We start from the raw sequence: 12618 nt of genomic DNA, 5'->3' as shown, positions 1-12618 counted from the left end.
CCAGTTTCCGAGTGATAATTATAATAACTACGGTGACTTCGTAGGCGCTTACTATGCATCAAGCAATGTTCTAAGAGCTGGGGTGGATAGAAGATAATTCATTTGGACACAGTCTTGTCCCGCATGGGGCTTGCAGTCTTAAAACAACATCCAGCCACGCCGACTGCCAAAGTAAAAACTTCTCTCCAAGAAAATGTCCGAAGACCTCTAAACGTCTCCAACACGATAACGGCTGGCCCTAAAATTACAATGCGACTTGCTCCCCCACGTTCACCTGTTTCTTATTTAGGAGACCTTCTGGAAATCTCTCCAAACCCCAGAATACTTCCCCAAAACACGTTACTCCTTTTGGAAGTCTTCAACGACACAATGACGGCGCACTAGGTGGAAAAATCCCTCGCTCGAATGTTAAGCTTTACTCCATTAATTCCTTCAATCATATTTGTTGAGCACTTACTGCGTGCAGAGCAATGTACTAAGCGCTTGCGAAGTACAAATAGGCGACATATAGAGACGGTCCCTACCCAACAACGGGCTCACAGTCTACAAGGGGGAGACAGACGACAAAACAAGTAGACAGGTGTCGATACCGTCAGAATAAATAGAATTATAGCTATATACACATCATTAATAAAATTAATAGAGTACTAAATATGTACAAATAAAACAGAGTAATAAATATGTACAAATATATACAAGTGCTGCAGGGAGGGGAAAGGGGGAGGGCGGGGGGGGCGATGGGGAAGGGAGGAAGGCTGAAAACTAGGATTTCTACGCTGAAAGCTCGTTCCTCTAGATTGGAAGCTCCCCCTTCTAGACTGTGAACCCACTGTTGGGTAGGGACCATCTCTATATGTTGCCAACTTGTACTTCTCAAGCGCTTAGTACAGTGCTCTGCACACAGTAAGCGCTCAATAAATATGATTGATTGATTGATTGACTGTGGGCAGGGAATGCGTCTATCAATTGAGAAGCAGCGTGGCTCAGCAAAAAGAGCCCGGGCTTGGGAGTCAGAAATCATGGGTTCTAATCCCTGCTCCGCCACTTGTCAGCTGTGTGACTTCGGGCAAGTCAGTTCCCTTCTCTGCGCCTCAGTTACCTCATCTGTAAAATGGGGATTAAGACCGTGAGCCTCCCGTGGGACAACTTGGTCACCTTGTAACTTCCCCAGCGCTTAGAACAGTGCTTTGCACATAGTGAGCACTTAATAAATGCCATTATTATTACTATTATTAATTCCATTTTGGATATGCTCCCCACCGTTCAGTGCTGTGGTCTGCACATGGCAAGTGCTCAATGAACATCGACGGACCGTTGCTTGAATAAATCAATCAATCGTATTTAGTGAGCGCTTACTGTGTGCAGAGCACTGTATTAAAGCTTCTTAAGCGCTCAGTACAGTGTATGCACACAGTAGGCGTACAATAATCAAACTAGCCAAACTAGCTCTCTTCCTCCCTTCAAAGCCCTACTGAGAGCTCACCTCCTCCAGGACGCCTTCCCTGAATGAGCCCCCCCATTTTTTCCTCTCCTCCTCCCCTCCCACCCTCCACCCTACCCTCTTCCCCTCCCCACAGCACTTGTATATATTTATACAGATTTATTACTCTATTTTATTTGTACATATTTACTCTATTTTATTAATGATGTGTATATAGCTATGATTCTATTTATTCTGATGGTAGTGACACCTACCTATTTGTTTAATTTTTTTGTCTGTCTCCCCCCTTCTAGACTGTGAGCCCACTGTTGGGTAAGGACCGTCTCTATATGTTGCCGATTTGTACTTCCCAAGCACTTAGTACAGTGCTCTGCACACAGTAAGTGCTCAATAAATACGACTGAGTGAGTGAATAATCAACCCCAATTGATTGATTTCAGTGAATTTCAAATAGCTGGGTGCAAACAGCCTCTGATCACCTTCTCTCGTCAAGCCTACGCACACGATGTCACAAAACAGTTCGTCCCCGCCAAAAGAACACCGTTTACCTTCTTAAACTGCCTGCCGACGTTACTCATCCAACCGTTCATTCAATTGCTTTTATTGAGTGCTTGCTTTGTGCAAAGCACTATTAAATTTTTTCAATGTAGAATTGCTTCTTGAAATAAATCTGGCTGAAAAGAGCAATTGTTAAAAATAGATCCATATTAGAACCTAATGACTGGAACTAAAAAGGTTTAATAAAAGTTTTACATCAAACAAGGGACTGTGTCTATTTATTGTTGTGTTTGTACTCTCCCAAGTGTTCTGCACACAGTAAGCACTCAATAAATATGACAATGAATGAATGAGCTCGTGATTGGGCTCTGGCATAGAGGCAGACCGCAATCAGTGAAATATTGATACAATTTAAAGAAATAACCCCTGGATCACTATTTCACCCTAAACAAATTTGACTGTGCTGCAAATGAAGCAAGATAGACAGCTGCCAACTAAACCTCAAAGCCTTTTCACTGTGTCAAAGTTTTATTTGTTGTTTTTTTTTAAAAATATGATTTCACCACCAGTTCATTTAGAAGGATTGGTGTAATCATTTAGGCTGGAAGCCCCATGCGGGACAGAGACTGTGTCCCACCTTTTCTCTACCCCAGCGCTAAGTACAGGGCTTGGCACATAGTAAGTGCTTAACAAATACCGTTAAGAAAAACAAAATTCAAAAACATCAAGTGGAGTGCCAAGGTAGAGATGCCCTGCACCACGTCTAATAGATAACCTAAAATTTTGGACTCAAATTGGCAAAATCAAAGACTACGGTGAAAACGGAATTGGTCGCGTGTTTTCAGAGAGGGACTGAGTTTTTATAAAAGCAATGGTAAGTCCCTTCATGGGTGGAGAGAGCAATTAGTAATAAGCCCTGTTTTCCTCCATTTTAGGTGAATGTTTAGCTCCAGCTTCTAATCCCCAATACGGATGATTCTAGAAACAGGGTCAAAACCCAGGAGAGGAACCAAAAGAAAAACAGAGCACGACTGCACATTTAAAATTACGTAACAGGCTTCAAAGCTATCAACCAAAACAAGAATACAGCAATAATGCTGAGGTGAGATTCCCCAAAAGAAAAATAGCACAAACATCCATTATTCCAAAAATTTAGGGTTTCTATTAGAGGTGGTGCACGGAGTCTCTACCTTGGCACTCCACTTCTTAATTCTTCATTTAAGGCTAATATTAGTAAAGATTAATGATATATCCTCTCTCTTTTGTAGTGCAGTGACTTTTATCATAAGGGCAAAGCTAACAACTTCAAAACATTCAAATAAACACTGAAAAACTCTTTTTCCCTCCCCCCCCAATAAATCAAAATCTGAATGTGAGCTTAGAGATGTGATTCTTCAAGAGCGTGAAAATGCTTTGGGTTTTTTATTTTGGTTGGGTTTTTCGTGTTTTGTTTTGTTCTTTTTGGTGAAGAGAAAAAAACCTAATAACATGTTACAAATGTCAGAGATGCAGAACTGGTGAGCCTAAAAATAAGACGTTTGAAACAAAAAATTTTCGGCTATATAATTACCTCATTTTTCCATGTTAAAATGTAATTCCCCAAAACAGGGATGCTTAAAGTTGTCTAAATACGAAAACTGTTGGCCAACACTCTACAACCCAAATCACTTTTAAAGCAGTTTGGCATATATCACATATTAAACAAACGAGAAGCAGCGTGGCCCAAAGGAAAGAGCCCGGTCCTGAGAGTCAGAGGACTCCGGGTCATTCATTCATTCAATCGTATTTATTGAGCGCTTACTGTGTGCATAGCACTGCACTAAGCGCTTGGGAAGTACAAGTCGGCAACATATAGAGACCGTCCCTACCCAACAACGAGCTCACAGTCTAGGGGGGAAGACAGACAACAAAACAAAATATTCACTCATTCATTCAATCATATTTATTGAGCATCCACTGTGTGCAAAGCACTGCACCAAGCGCTCAGGAAGTACAAGTTGGCAACATATGGAGACGGTCCTAATTCCGGCTCTGCAATTTGTCTGCTGGGTGACCTGGGACAAATCAATTCACTTCTCTGGGCCTCAGCTACCTCATCCGTAAAATGGGAACTAAGGCTAAGCCGCACGTGGGACCCGGACTGCGTCCAACCTGGTTATCTTCGATCGACCCCAGTGCTTAGTACAGTGCCCGGCACCCAGTAAACGCTTAGTGAACACCACCGATAAAACAAAACGATCCTTTGGTTAAACAGATAAAAGCAGTGCTGAACAGACTTTCATTGCTTTTCTTCCATTCTGGAAAATGGGCCCAAGACAGACAACTATTTGACATTTCTCTGAATCGTCTCACTCACTGGATGTCACCAATGAATCGGGAACAAATAGACCAACCCGCAGGTGAAAACAGTTCCGCCACAAAGACACGGCTAATTAAAAGGTAGAAATTGGATGCTTGAAGTGATATTTTCTGTTGCCATGACCATAGAGAACACTTCCACAAATATTTTAATCTGGTCTCGAGCCTTAAACTACTATAGTTTGCAAATATTGTATCTACTAGTAAGATGGGGGTCGGGGGAGACAGGGAGAGAAAGACACAGAGAGTAAGAAAGAGAGAGAGAAAGAGAGAGAAAAAGACAGACATTTAGTCAGAAAGCAAGCAGCACGGTCCAGTATAAACAGCCCGGGCCTGGGAGACAGAAGGTCATGGGTTCTAATCCCAGCTCTGCCGCTTGTCTGATGTGTGACCTTGGCCAAGTCACTTCACTTCTCTGGGCCTCAGTTCCCTCATCTGTAAATGGGGATTAAGACTGTGAGCACCATGTGGGACAGGGACTAGGTCCAATCTGATTATCTTGTATCTACCCCAGCTCTTAAAACGGTGCCTGGCACAAGTGCTTAAAAATATCATGGAAGAGAGAAAGAGGGAGAGAGAGACAGAGAGACAGAAAAAGAAAGGGTCCATTAGCATCTAAAAATATTGAAATATTGAACCCTGGCTCCACCATCAGCTGTGTGACTTTGGGCAAGTCACTTAACTTCTCTGGGCCTCAGTTACCTCATCTGTAAAATGGGGAGTAAGACTGTGAGCCCCCTTGGGACAACCTGATCACCTTGTAACCTCCCCAGCGCTTAGAACAGTGCTTTGCACATAGTAAGTGCTTAATAAATGCCATTTAAAAAAAATAAGATTTAAAGTCTTGCCTCTCTATGTTCTTCTAAAATCTTTAGCCCAACTAGGAATCCACAGTTTGTTCACGTTTTGTATCAGGCGCTTTAAAAAGCTGTAGAGAGCAGAATAACGATTGGGCCATAGGAAGTGACAGACTATTTCCTTTAACTTATTGCTCATTAACAACCACTCCTAGTCGTAATATGATTTGGATCACTTCACTTGCATTAAGCTGTTTCTTTTTTAAGCGGGAAGATGACGAAGTTCCAGTCTCCACATCTATTTTAGGTAAATTAACCATCTCCTCCCGTTTTGGAAGGGGAGAATTTCCAGGTGAAGTCAAGTGAAGATGCTAAATTCATCAATCCATTCCCACTTCCCGCCTGAAGACCTCCTAAAATGAACCTCTTCAAAAGGCTGTGCCTCCCCACCTGGCCCCCCCACCAAGTTCGGGATCTTGGCGGCTAACAAATGGCTTTTTAAAGACCCTCCGGTAAACTGCTGGATTATGACACTTCAATTGCTGTCTACTGAGTACTTTAAAATATTTACTACCAGCGAGAGGTTAATAATATGGCAATTACTGCTTATTAAAAAATATATAAATATTGGAATGTGATGGGCTATCAACCAGGTGGTGCTAAATAGAACACATCTACGGGATTTGTAAAATGTTACTTTTCCTACCTGGAGTCTAAACTAGTTTGGGGGAAAGGTGGGGGAACAGCTTGGGCCCACCATCAAAATATGTCATACTTCACAGATCGTGACGTTATGTATATCTGTGAAGATGAATTCAATCGATACAATGAACGAATGAAGGAAGGAATGAAAGATGACAAAACGGCGGAAAACATTCCCTTTTTCCAGAAACTATTCCTTTTGATTTTAGCCGAAATTGGTCTCGAGTCAAAGGCAGATCCGTTTCAAAGTTTCAACTGGGAACTTATGAGAAAAAAAAAAAGAAAGGTTTTGTCTTGCAAATACTTCCTGTTTATTTTTTCAACAGCGGGTCAGAAACAAATTATCCCGAAAGCTTCCCGCGTGGCCTGTAACCGGAGCACAAGAGGAAATGTTTGCTTTGTTCAATTACTCAGATTCAAAAAGTTGATTCTCAGCAAACAGGGTAAAACTGGGGTCTGTGGTGAAGCCACTGGGAAATCAGGTCACCCGTCTCCCCGTTGGGATTTCAAAGGGCCGCCCTTCAAACCGGATTAAAAAGGCCCACGTTGGCCGCATTGGCCGGGTGGATCGACTGATTGACTCCTGATTTTTTGACCCTTCCGACTACGTTCGAGCAAGTGGGTGCTCCTACCTAAATCTGCGGAAGGGGTAGCAGGGCAAGTCCAGGGGAACGACGACGCTGTGGGCACCCCCACTGCCAAGGTTTTCACGCACAGGTGTGCCGGCACGGCTCTAGTAAACTGAGTCACGACAGCACATACAAGCGTGCGCTTCAGGATGCAGTACATATTTATTCTATTTATTTAATTTTGTTAATATGTTTTGTTTTGTTCTCTGTTTTCCCCTTCTAGACTGTGAGCCCGCTGTTAGGTAGGGACCGTCTCTATATGTTGCCAACTTGTACTTCCCAAGCGCTTACTACAGTGCTCTGCACACAGTAAGCGCTCAATAAATACGATTGAATGAATGAATGAATTTATTACTCTATTTTATTTATACATATTTATTCTATTTATTTTAGTTTGTTAATATGCTTTGTTTTGTTCTCCGTCTCCCCCTTCTAGACTGTGAGCCTGCTGTTCGGTAGGGACCGTCTCTATATGTTGCCAACTTGGACTTCCCAAGCGCTTAGTACAGTGCCCTGCACACAGTAAGCACTCAATAAATACGACTGAATGAATGAATGAATGAGAGCTAGCCATCTTAAAGCGCGGCCCCTGAGAATTACCCACGGCACGGCGTAGTCCGGGAGCCAGAAGGTCACGGGTTCTAATCCCAGCTGAGTCGCTTGTCTGCTGGGTGACCTTGGACAAGCCACTTCACTTCTCTGGGCCTCAGTTTTCCTCATCTGTCAAATGGGGATTGACACTGGGAGCCCCACGTGGGACGGGGACTACATCCAATCCGATTTGCCTGTATCCACCCCAGCGCTTAGTACAGTACCTGGCACATAGTAAGCACTTAATATTATCATTATCATATATAAAAACGTTTTTAAATAGACTGCAGGGGGAGGGGGAGAATTCGAGGGGACTGAGGAAATTAGTTGCAAAACTCTACAGCGGGACACGCTGCAACACGCAAGTGGGGGGGGGGGGGGGTATAAAATAGTTAAAGCCCCGGTAGCAGTCTTAACCCGCCCACATTTCACAATAAATTTTGGCTCGGCCATTACCGCACACCTTTTAGTCAAGAAATGTGGGCGGATTTACCACGGGCGGCGAGAACCTTAATTTTCTATTCTCGGTGCTTGTGTGTTACAACCTGACACCTGGACGATGTCAATAAATTGCATGGCCCCCTTCTCTGCACACCCCTTATAATAATAATTGTGGTATTAAGTGCTTACTGAATGCCAGGCACTGTACTGACCGCTGGGGCAGATATAATAATAATATTAATGATGGCATTTGTTAACCGCTTACTATGTACGATGTACTGTTCTAAGTGCTGGGGAGGATATAAGGTGATCAGGTTGTCCCACGTGGGGCTCACAGTCTTAATCCCCATTTTACAGATGAGGGAACTGAGGCACAGAGAAGTTAAGTGACTTGCCCAAAGTCAGCCACACAGCGGACAATTGGCAGAGCCGGGATCTGAACCCATGACCTCTGACTCCCAAGCCCGGGCTCTTTCCATCGAGCCACGCTGCTTCTCATATAAGCAAACCGGGTTGGACACGGTCCCCGTCCCGCACGAGGCTCGCCGTCCCAACCCCCATTTCACAGATGAGGTCACTGAGGCCCAGAGAAGTCAAGTGACTTACCCAAGGTCACACAGCAGACGAGCCAGAATTAGAACCCGTGACCTGGTGACTCACAAGCCCGGGCTCTAGCCGCTACACAATGCTGCTTCTCTAAGCTCTTACGCTCGACTACTAGGTTCCGGATAGGGGGGCGGAGGGAAGAGAAAGCACGTCGGTAGGCGGGAGAAGAGGGATACGTCTGTGTAGGGGGAGCGATGAAAATGGAAATGCTCTCCCAGCCTCTTAGATTCTGGATTTCAACTTGCGTCCATCCGCATGCCACCCGTTTGCGGATGACGATTTGGGACGCCTGCATTTTGGGCAACGTGCTTCCAATTCTACAAGTGCAAGACTTCAATTATCTAACGCTATTTCTGCCATCGCCGAGGCCACGCTATAAAATCAACACTTGCATTTCAACTGATCCCTAATAAAATTTTATTATTCCCGCCGTCGGTCTACAGATGAGAGAAATTTTGTCCCGAAATGACTTCGGATGGCACGGGGAGCCGCTTGGTCTGTATTTATACGGCAGCTACGTACACCACAGAGGAAGACGTGGAAATCAATCATCTGTTCCCTCCAGCTCAGAGATCACAATAACCCGAGTGTAAAGTGTGGAGATTAAAAGACAAAAAAACAAAAAATCCAGAAGCTTAAATTCCTTACTCGTCACCCTTTAAACGTACTACTTGCCTCTGAAAAACAGCTCTCTGAAAAAGGACGAAGCAAGCATCTGACGATAATATCTCCGCTGCTATAATTGTTTCATTATGTTTCAGAAAAGGACGCGGTATGAAAGGAAGGCAAACAATCGAATAGCTCCTCACAAGAGAGATCACTATTCTAAATGGCCAGCCTGGCCGAAAGTCTGGCTCTTCTGAAACACGCTCCAAGAAATTAAAAAAGAAACACAAAAACCCACTACCTAAAAGGTAACTACAAACACCACACTCACTAAAGCTGTCACTAACCACCAGCGAGACATCCTGCAGCGTGCCCGGATCGCTATCCAGTGACGTGGGCCTTCTTAACTCCCTGAGAACGTGTCATTTCGGTCACCGATACCAAACCGGAACACTCTCGTTCCCATCTCCTCCGTCACTCTGTCCTCAACGCTCTCCTTACGGGTCCGCTAAATATCCCCGCTAAAAAAAAGAAAAAAAGGCTATCCATCCTCCGGCAGCATTAAGCCTCTCCTGACGAAACGCATAAACGTGCCCCGGCCCCTCCGTTACCGTCTCAAGCTGGGCGAACCAAACGCCTCTGACATTCCCTTATTCGAGAGAAGACTGTTTACGCCTAAAATATTTCGCATTTCTTTTAAAGCCCACATCTGCCTCCGAAGGTTTGGGCAGACGGGATATCCGGCGGCCCAACCCGCCCTTCTGGGGCCTACCTTCGGGGCTAGATTTCCAATGGATCCGGAGAAGCGTTGTCCTAACCTTTCCCGAAACTGAAATCGGCATCGCTCGGGACGGCTCTCGGAGCCCGCCTTTACTCACCCTACCTTCCGCACTTCTCTGTTTCGCCCGGGGAGAAGCGGATGAAGACGAACGTCTACCTAGCGCGTAAACTCGCCATCCCGAAAGATATCCGACGCGTCGAAGGCGTTTCCTTCGACGTACCCGAAAGAAGGGAACTAATTTGGAACGGATTCGCTCTTCACCCTTCCAACCGGCCTCATCCCTCCCCAGCTCTTCCAATATTTAAACACGCTTCCGCCTAGCTGCACGTGCGACGGCAGGCAGTTCCAGATCCCGCCCTGCAATTCTTCGCCCAGACGCGAGCTTCGGGGGGATGCGGCTCAATAAAGAGCCAAGGTGACATTTACCACCAAACGTCACCGCCGCCGGTGGGAAAATAACCGCTTTTCCCGGGACTGGTTTCTCATCGACGGACGCTTTCCATTCCGGGGTCGCGGCTCCCTAAACGTGGCCGTCCCCGGGCTTAAGCCGGGCGATCAGCGTACGGAGTAAAAGTTGTCCATTGCCAAAGGGGAGATGATGGGACGTAAAAGAGATGGTACCGAGCCAACCGGCGGGTTGCTTTTTTCCTGTGGATTTCGGGTGGTGGCGGCGGGGAAAACTGTTTGCAACAAGAGGCCTCCTCGTCCTCTTCCCCGCCCCGCCGCCTCCCGTCTAACCGGTGCGATGGCTTCACTAACGTGAGCTGTGTAGTGAACGCCGGGCGCTACCCAGGGGTGGGTATTTCCAACCTCAAGGACCCAGGAGCCGCCGCCGGACTCCGAGAACCGTTTCTGAGTGACGAGGCATTTGTCATTATGAAAGTTGAAGGGCGGGGGGGGGGGGGAAGAAAACACAAAACAAAAACAAGAAAACAGACGGTTTCGGGAGCAGCCCAAAGCCAGGAAAGGCGGGAGGAGTCGTCGGGCCAAGAGGCGGCTTCGCGCAGATCTGGGGGGCTTTCCCCCTTGGGGGACGGGGGCAGGTGTGGAATGCCACTCGTGGCCAGCGCGGCAAGTGTGTGACACCGAATCTGTTGCCTTGACGCTTGCCCAGGAGGGTGGACAGGGTTGCAGGGAGCCCCTCCCCGCAAAGATTTCTGTTCAGCAGCAAAATGAACCCTGGATGAAAGCCAAGAAGTAGAGACCCTCCCCCACCAGGGCCCTGGAGAAGAGGGGGTGCAGACATACACAATCCCACACCCAGACCCTCCCACATGGGGCCCTGGGAAAGAGGGGGTGCAGACACACACACGGGGGGGGGGGGCGAGGAGAAGAGGGGGCACGGATACACACACGTAATGATACCAACAGAGAAGCAAGGGGAAGAGGGGGCAAGGATACATACACAAAAACGGGCGAAAAGAAGAGGGGACACGGATACACACACAATCATACACATACATAATCATACACACACACAATCATGCACACACAGGAGCGAGGGGAAGAGGGGGCACGGATATATACACACACAATCATACACACACACACATGCAGGGGCGAAGAGAAGAGGGGGCACAGATACACACATAATCATACTCACACAAACACATACACAGGGGCGAAGAAGAGGGGGCACGGATACACACACATAATCATGCACATACAGGAGCTAGGGGAAGAGGGGGCATGGATACATACACATAACCATACACACACACACAATCATACACACACAGGAGCGAGGGGAAAAGGGGGCACGGATACACACACATAATCATACACACACACAATCATACACACAAACAGACGCTCCTACACGGGGGCCAGGGGAAGAGGGGGTGAGGACCCACCCCCAAACACACACACACACCCGTTCGCCCCCGAGGGCAGGGAGAACAGAGGAGAGGGAAGGGGGAAGGGAAGGGGGGAGGGGGAAGGAATGGAGAAGGGAAAGGGGAAAGGAAAGGGAAGGGGGAAGGAAAGGAAAGAAGGAAGAAGGGCAGGGAAGGGGAAGGAAAGAAGGGAAAGGGGAAAAGAAAGAGGGAGGGAAAGGGAAGGGGGAAGGAAAGGAAGGGGAAAGGGAAAGGGAAGAGGAAAGGGAAGAAGGGGGAAGGAAAGGTAGGGGAAAGGAAAGGGGGAAGGAAAGGAAAGGGGGAAGGAAAGGAAAGGGGGAAGGAAAGGAAGGGGGAAGGAAAGGAAGGGGGAAGGAAAGGAAGGGGGAAGGAAAGGAAGTGGGAAGGAAAGGAAGGGGAAAGGGAAGGGGGAAGGAAAGGAAGAGGAAAGGAAAGGAAGGGGAAAGGGAAGGGGGAAGGAAAGGAAAGGGGAAGGAAAGGAAGGGGAAAGGGAAGGGGGAAGGAAAGGAAGGGGAAAGGAAAGGAAGGGGAAAGGGAAGGGGGAAGGAAAGGAAAGGGGAAGGAAAGGAAGGGGAAAGGGAAGGGGGAAGGAAAGGAAGGGGAAAGGAAAGGAAGGGGAAAGGGAAGGGGGAAGGAAAGGAAAGGGGAAGGAAAGGAAGGGGGAAGGAAAGGAAGGGGGAAGGAAAGGAAGGGGAAAGGGAAGGGGGAAGGAAAGGAAGGGGGAAGGAAAGGAAGGGGAAAGGGAAGGGGGAGGGAAAGGAAGGGGGAAGGGGAAAGGGAGAGAAAGGTATGGGAAAGAGAAGGGGGAAGGAAAGGAAGGGGGAGGGAAAGGGAAGAAAGAACGGAGGGGAGGGGAGGGGAGGGCAGGGCAAGGCCCCAGCCCCCGAGCCAGCGGCCTTGCCCCCTTGGCCCGCGCCCGGCGGCCGGCGGCCGGCGGCCGGTGCCCGCGGTGGGGACCCACCAGGGAGAAGAGGTTGGAGTGGCAGTCCTCCAGGCTGGCCCCGTTCGCCACCCAGTTGGCGGCCGCCGTCATGGTCGTCGGCGAGACCCCCGGCCGCCGCGGCGGGGCATGTCCGGCACGGCCCCGGCACCGGGACCAGGCCCCGGCCGGGGGACGGCGGGGACGGGGAGGAGGAGGGCGAGGAGGAGGAGGAGGGCGAGGAGGAGGAGGAGGGCGAGGAGGAGGAGGAGGGCCGAGGGGACCGAGGCCGCCCCTGCTGCTGCCGCTGCTGCTGCTCCTTCTCCTCCTCGGGGGCCCCGACCCGGGCGCAGGCCGGGGGGACGACGACGCCGCCCCGGACCGTCCTGCCCA

At 48.1% G+C, this 12618-nt stretch overlaps 1 protein-coding gene across 2 annotated transcripts in view; it reads right to left on the bottom strand.

The window, feature by feature from the left end:
- Nucleotides 1-12374, bottom strand: part of MED13L (mediator complex subunit 13L) — a 421642-nt gene extending 409268 nt beyond the window's left edge. For both annotated transcript variants that reach the window (XM_038762515.1, XM_038762516.1), the window contains exon 1: nt 12268-12374. In XM_038762515.1, coding sequence (XP_038618443.1) covers nt 12268-12339 — 72 coding nt within the window. In that variant the 5' untranslated portion in view covers nt 12340-12374. The remainder of the gene's footprint in view (nt 1-12267) is intronic.
- Nucleotides 12375-12618: the final 244 nt, after the last annotated feature.

The sequence above is a fragment of the Tachyglossus aculeatus genome, chromosome 21, assembly GCF_015852505.1.
Source record: "Tachyglossus aculeatus isolate mTacAcu1 chromosome 21, mTacAcu1.pri, whole genome shotgun sequence".
Taxonomy (NCBI): domain Eukaryota; kingdom Metazoa; phylum Chordata; class Mammalia; order Monotremata; family Tachyglossidae; genus Tachyglossus; species Tachyglossus aculeatus.
The sequence above is the reverse complement of the archived record's forward strand: the minus strand, read 5'-3'. Positions and strand labels throughout refer to the sequence as shown.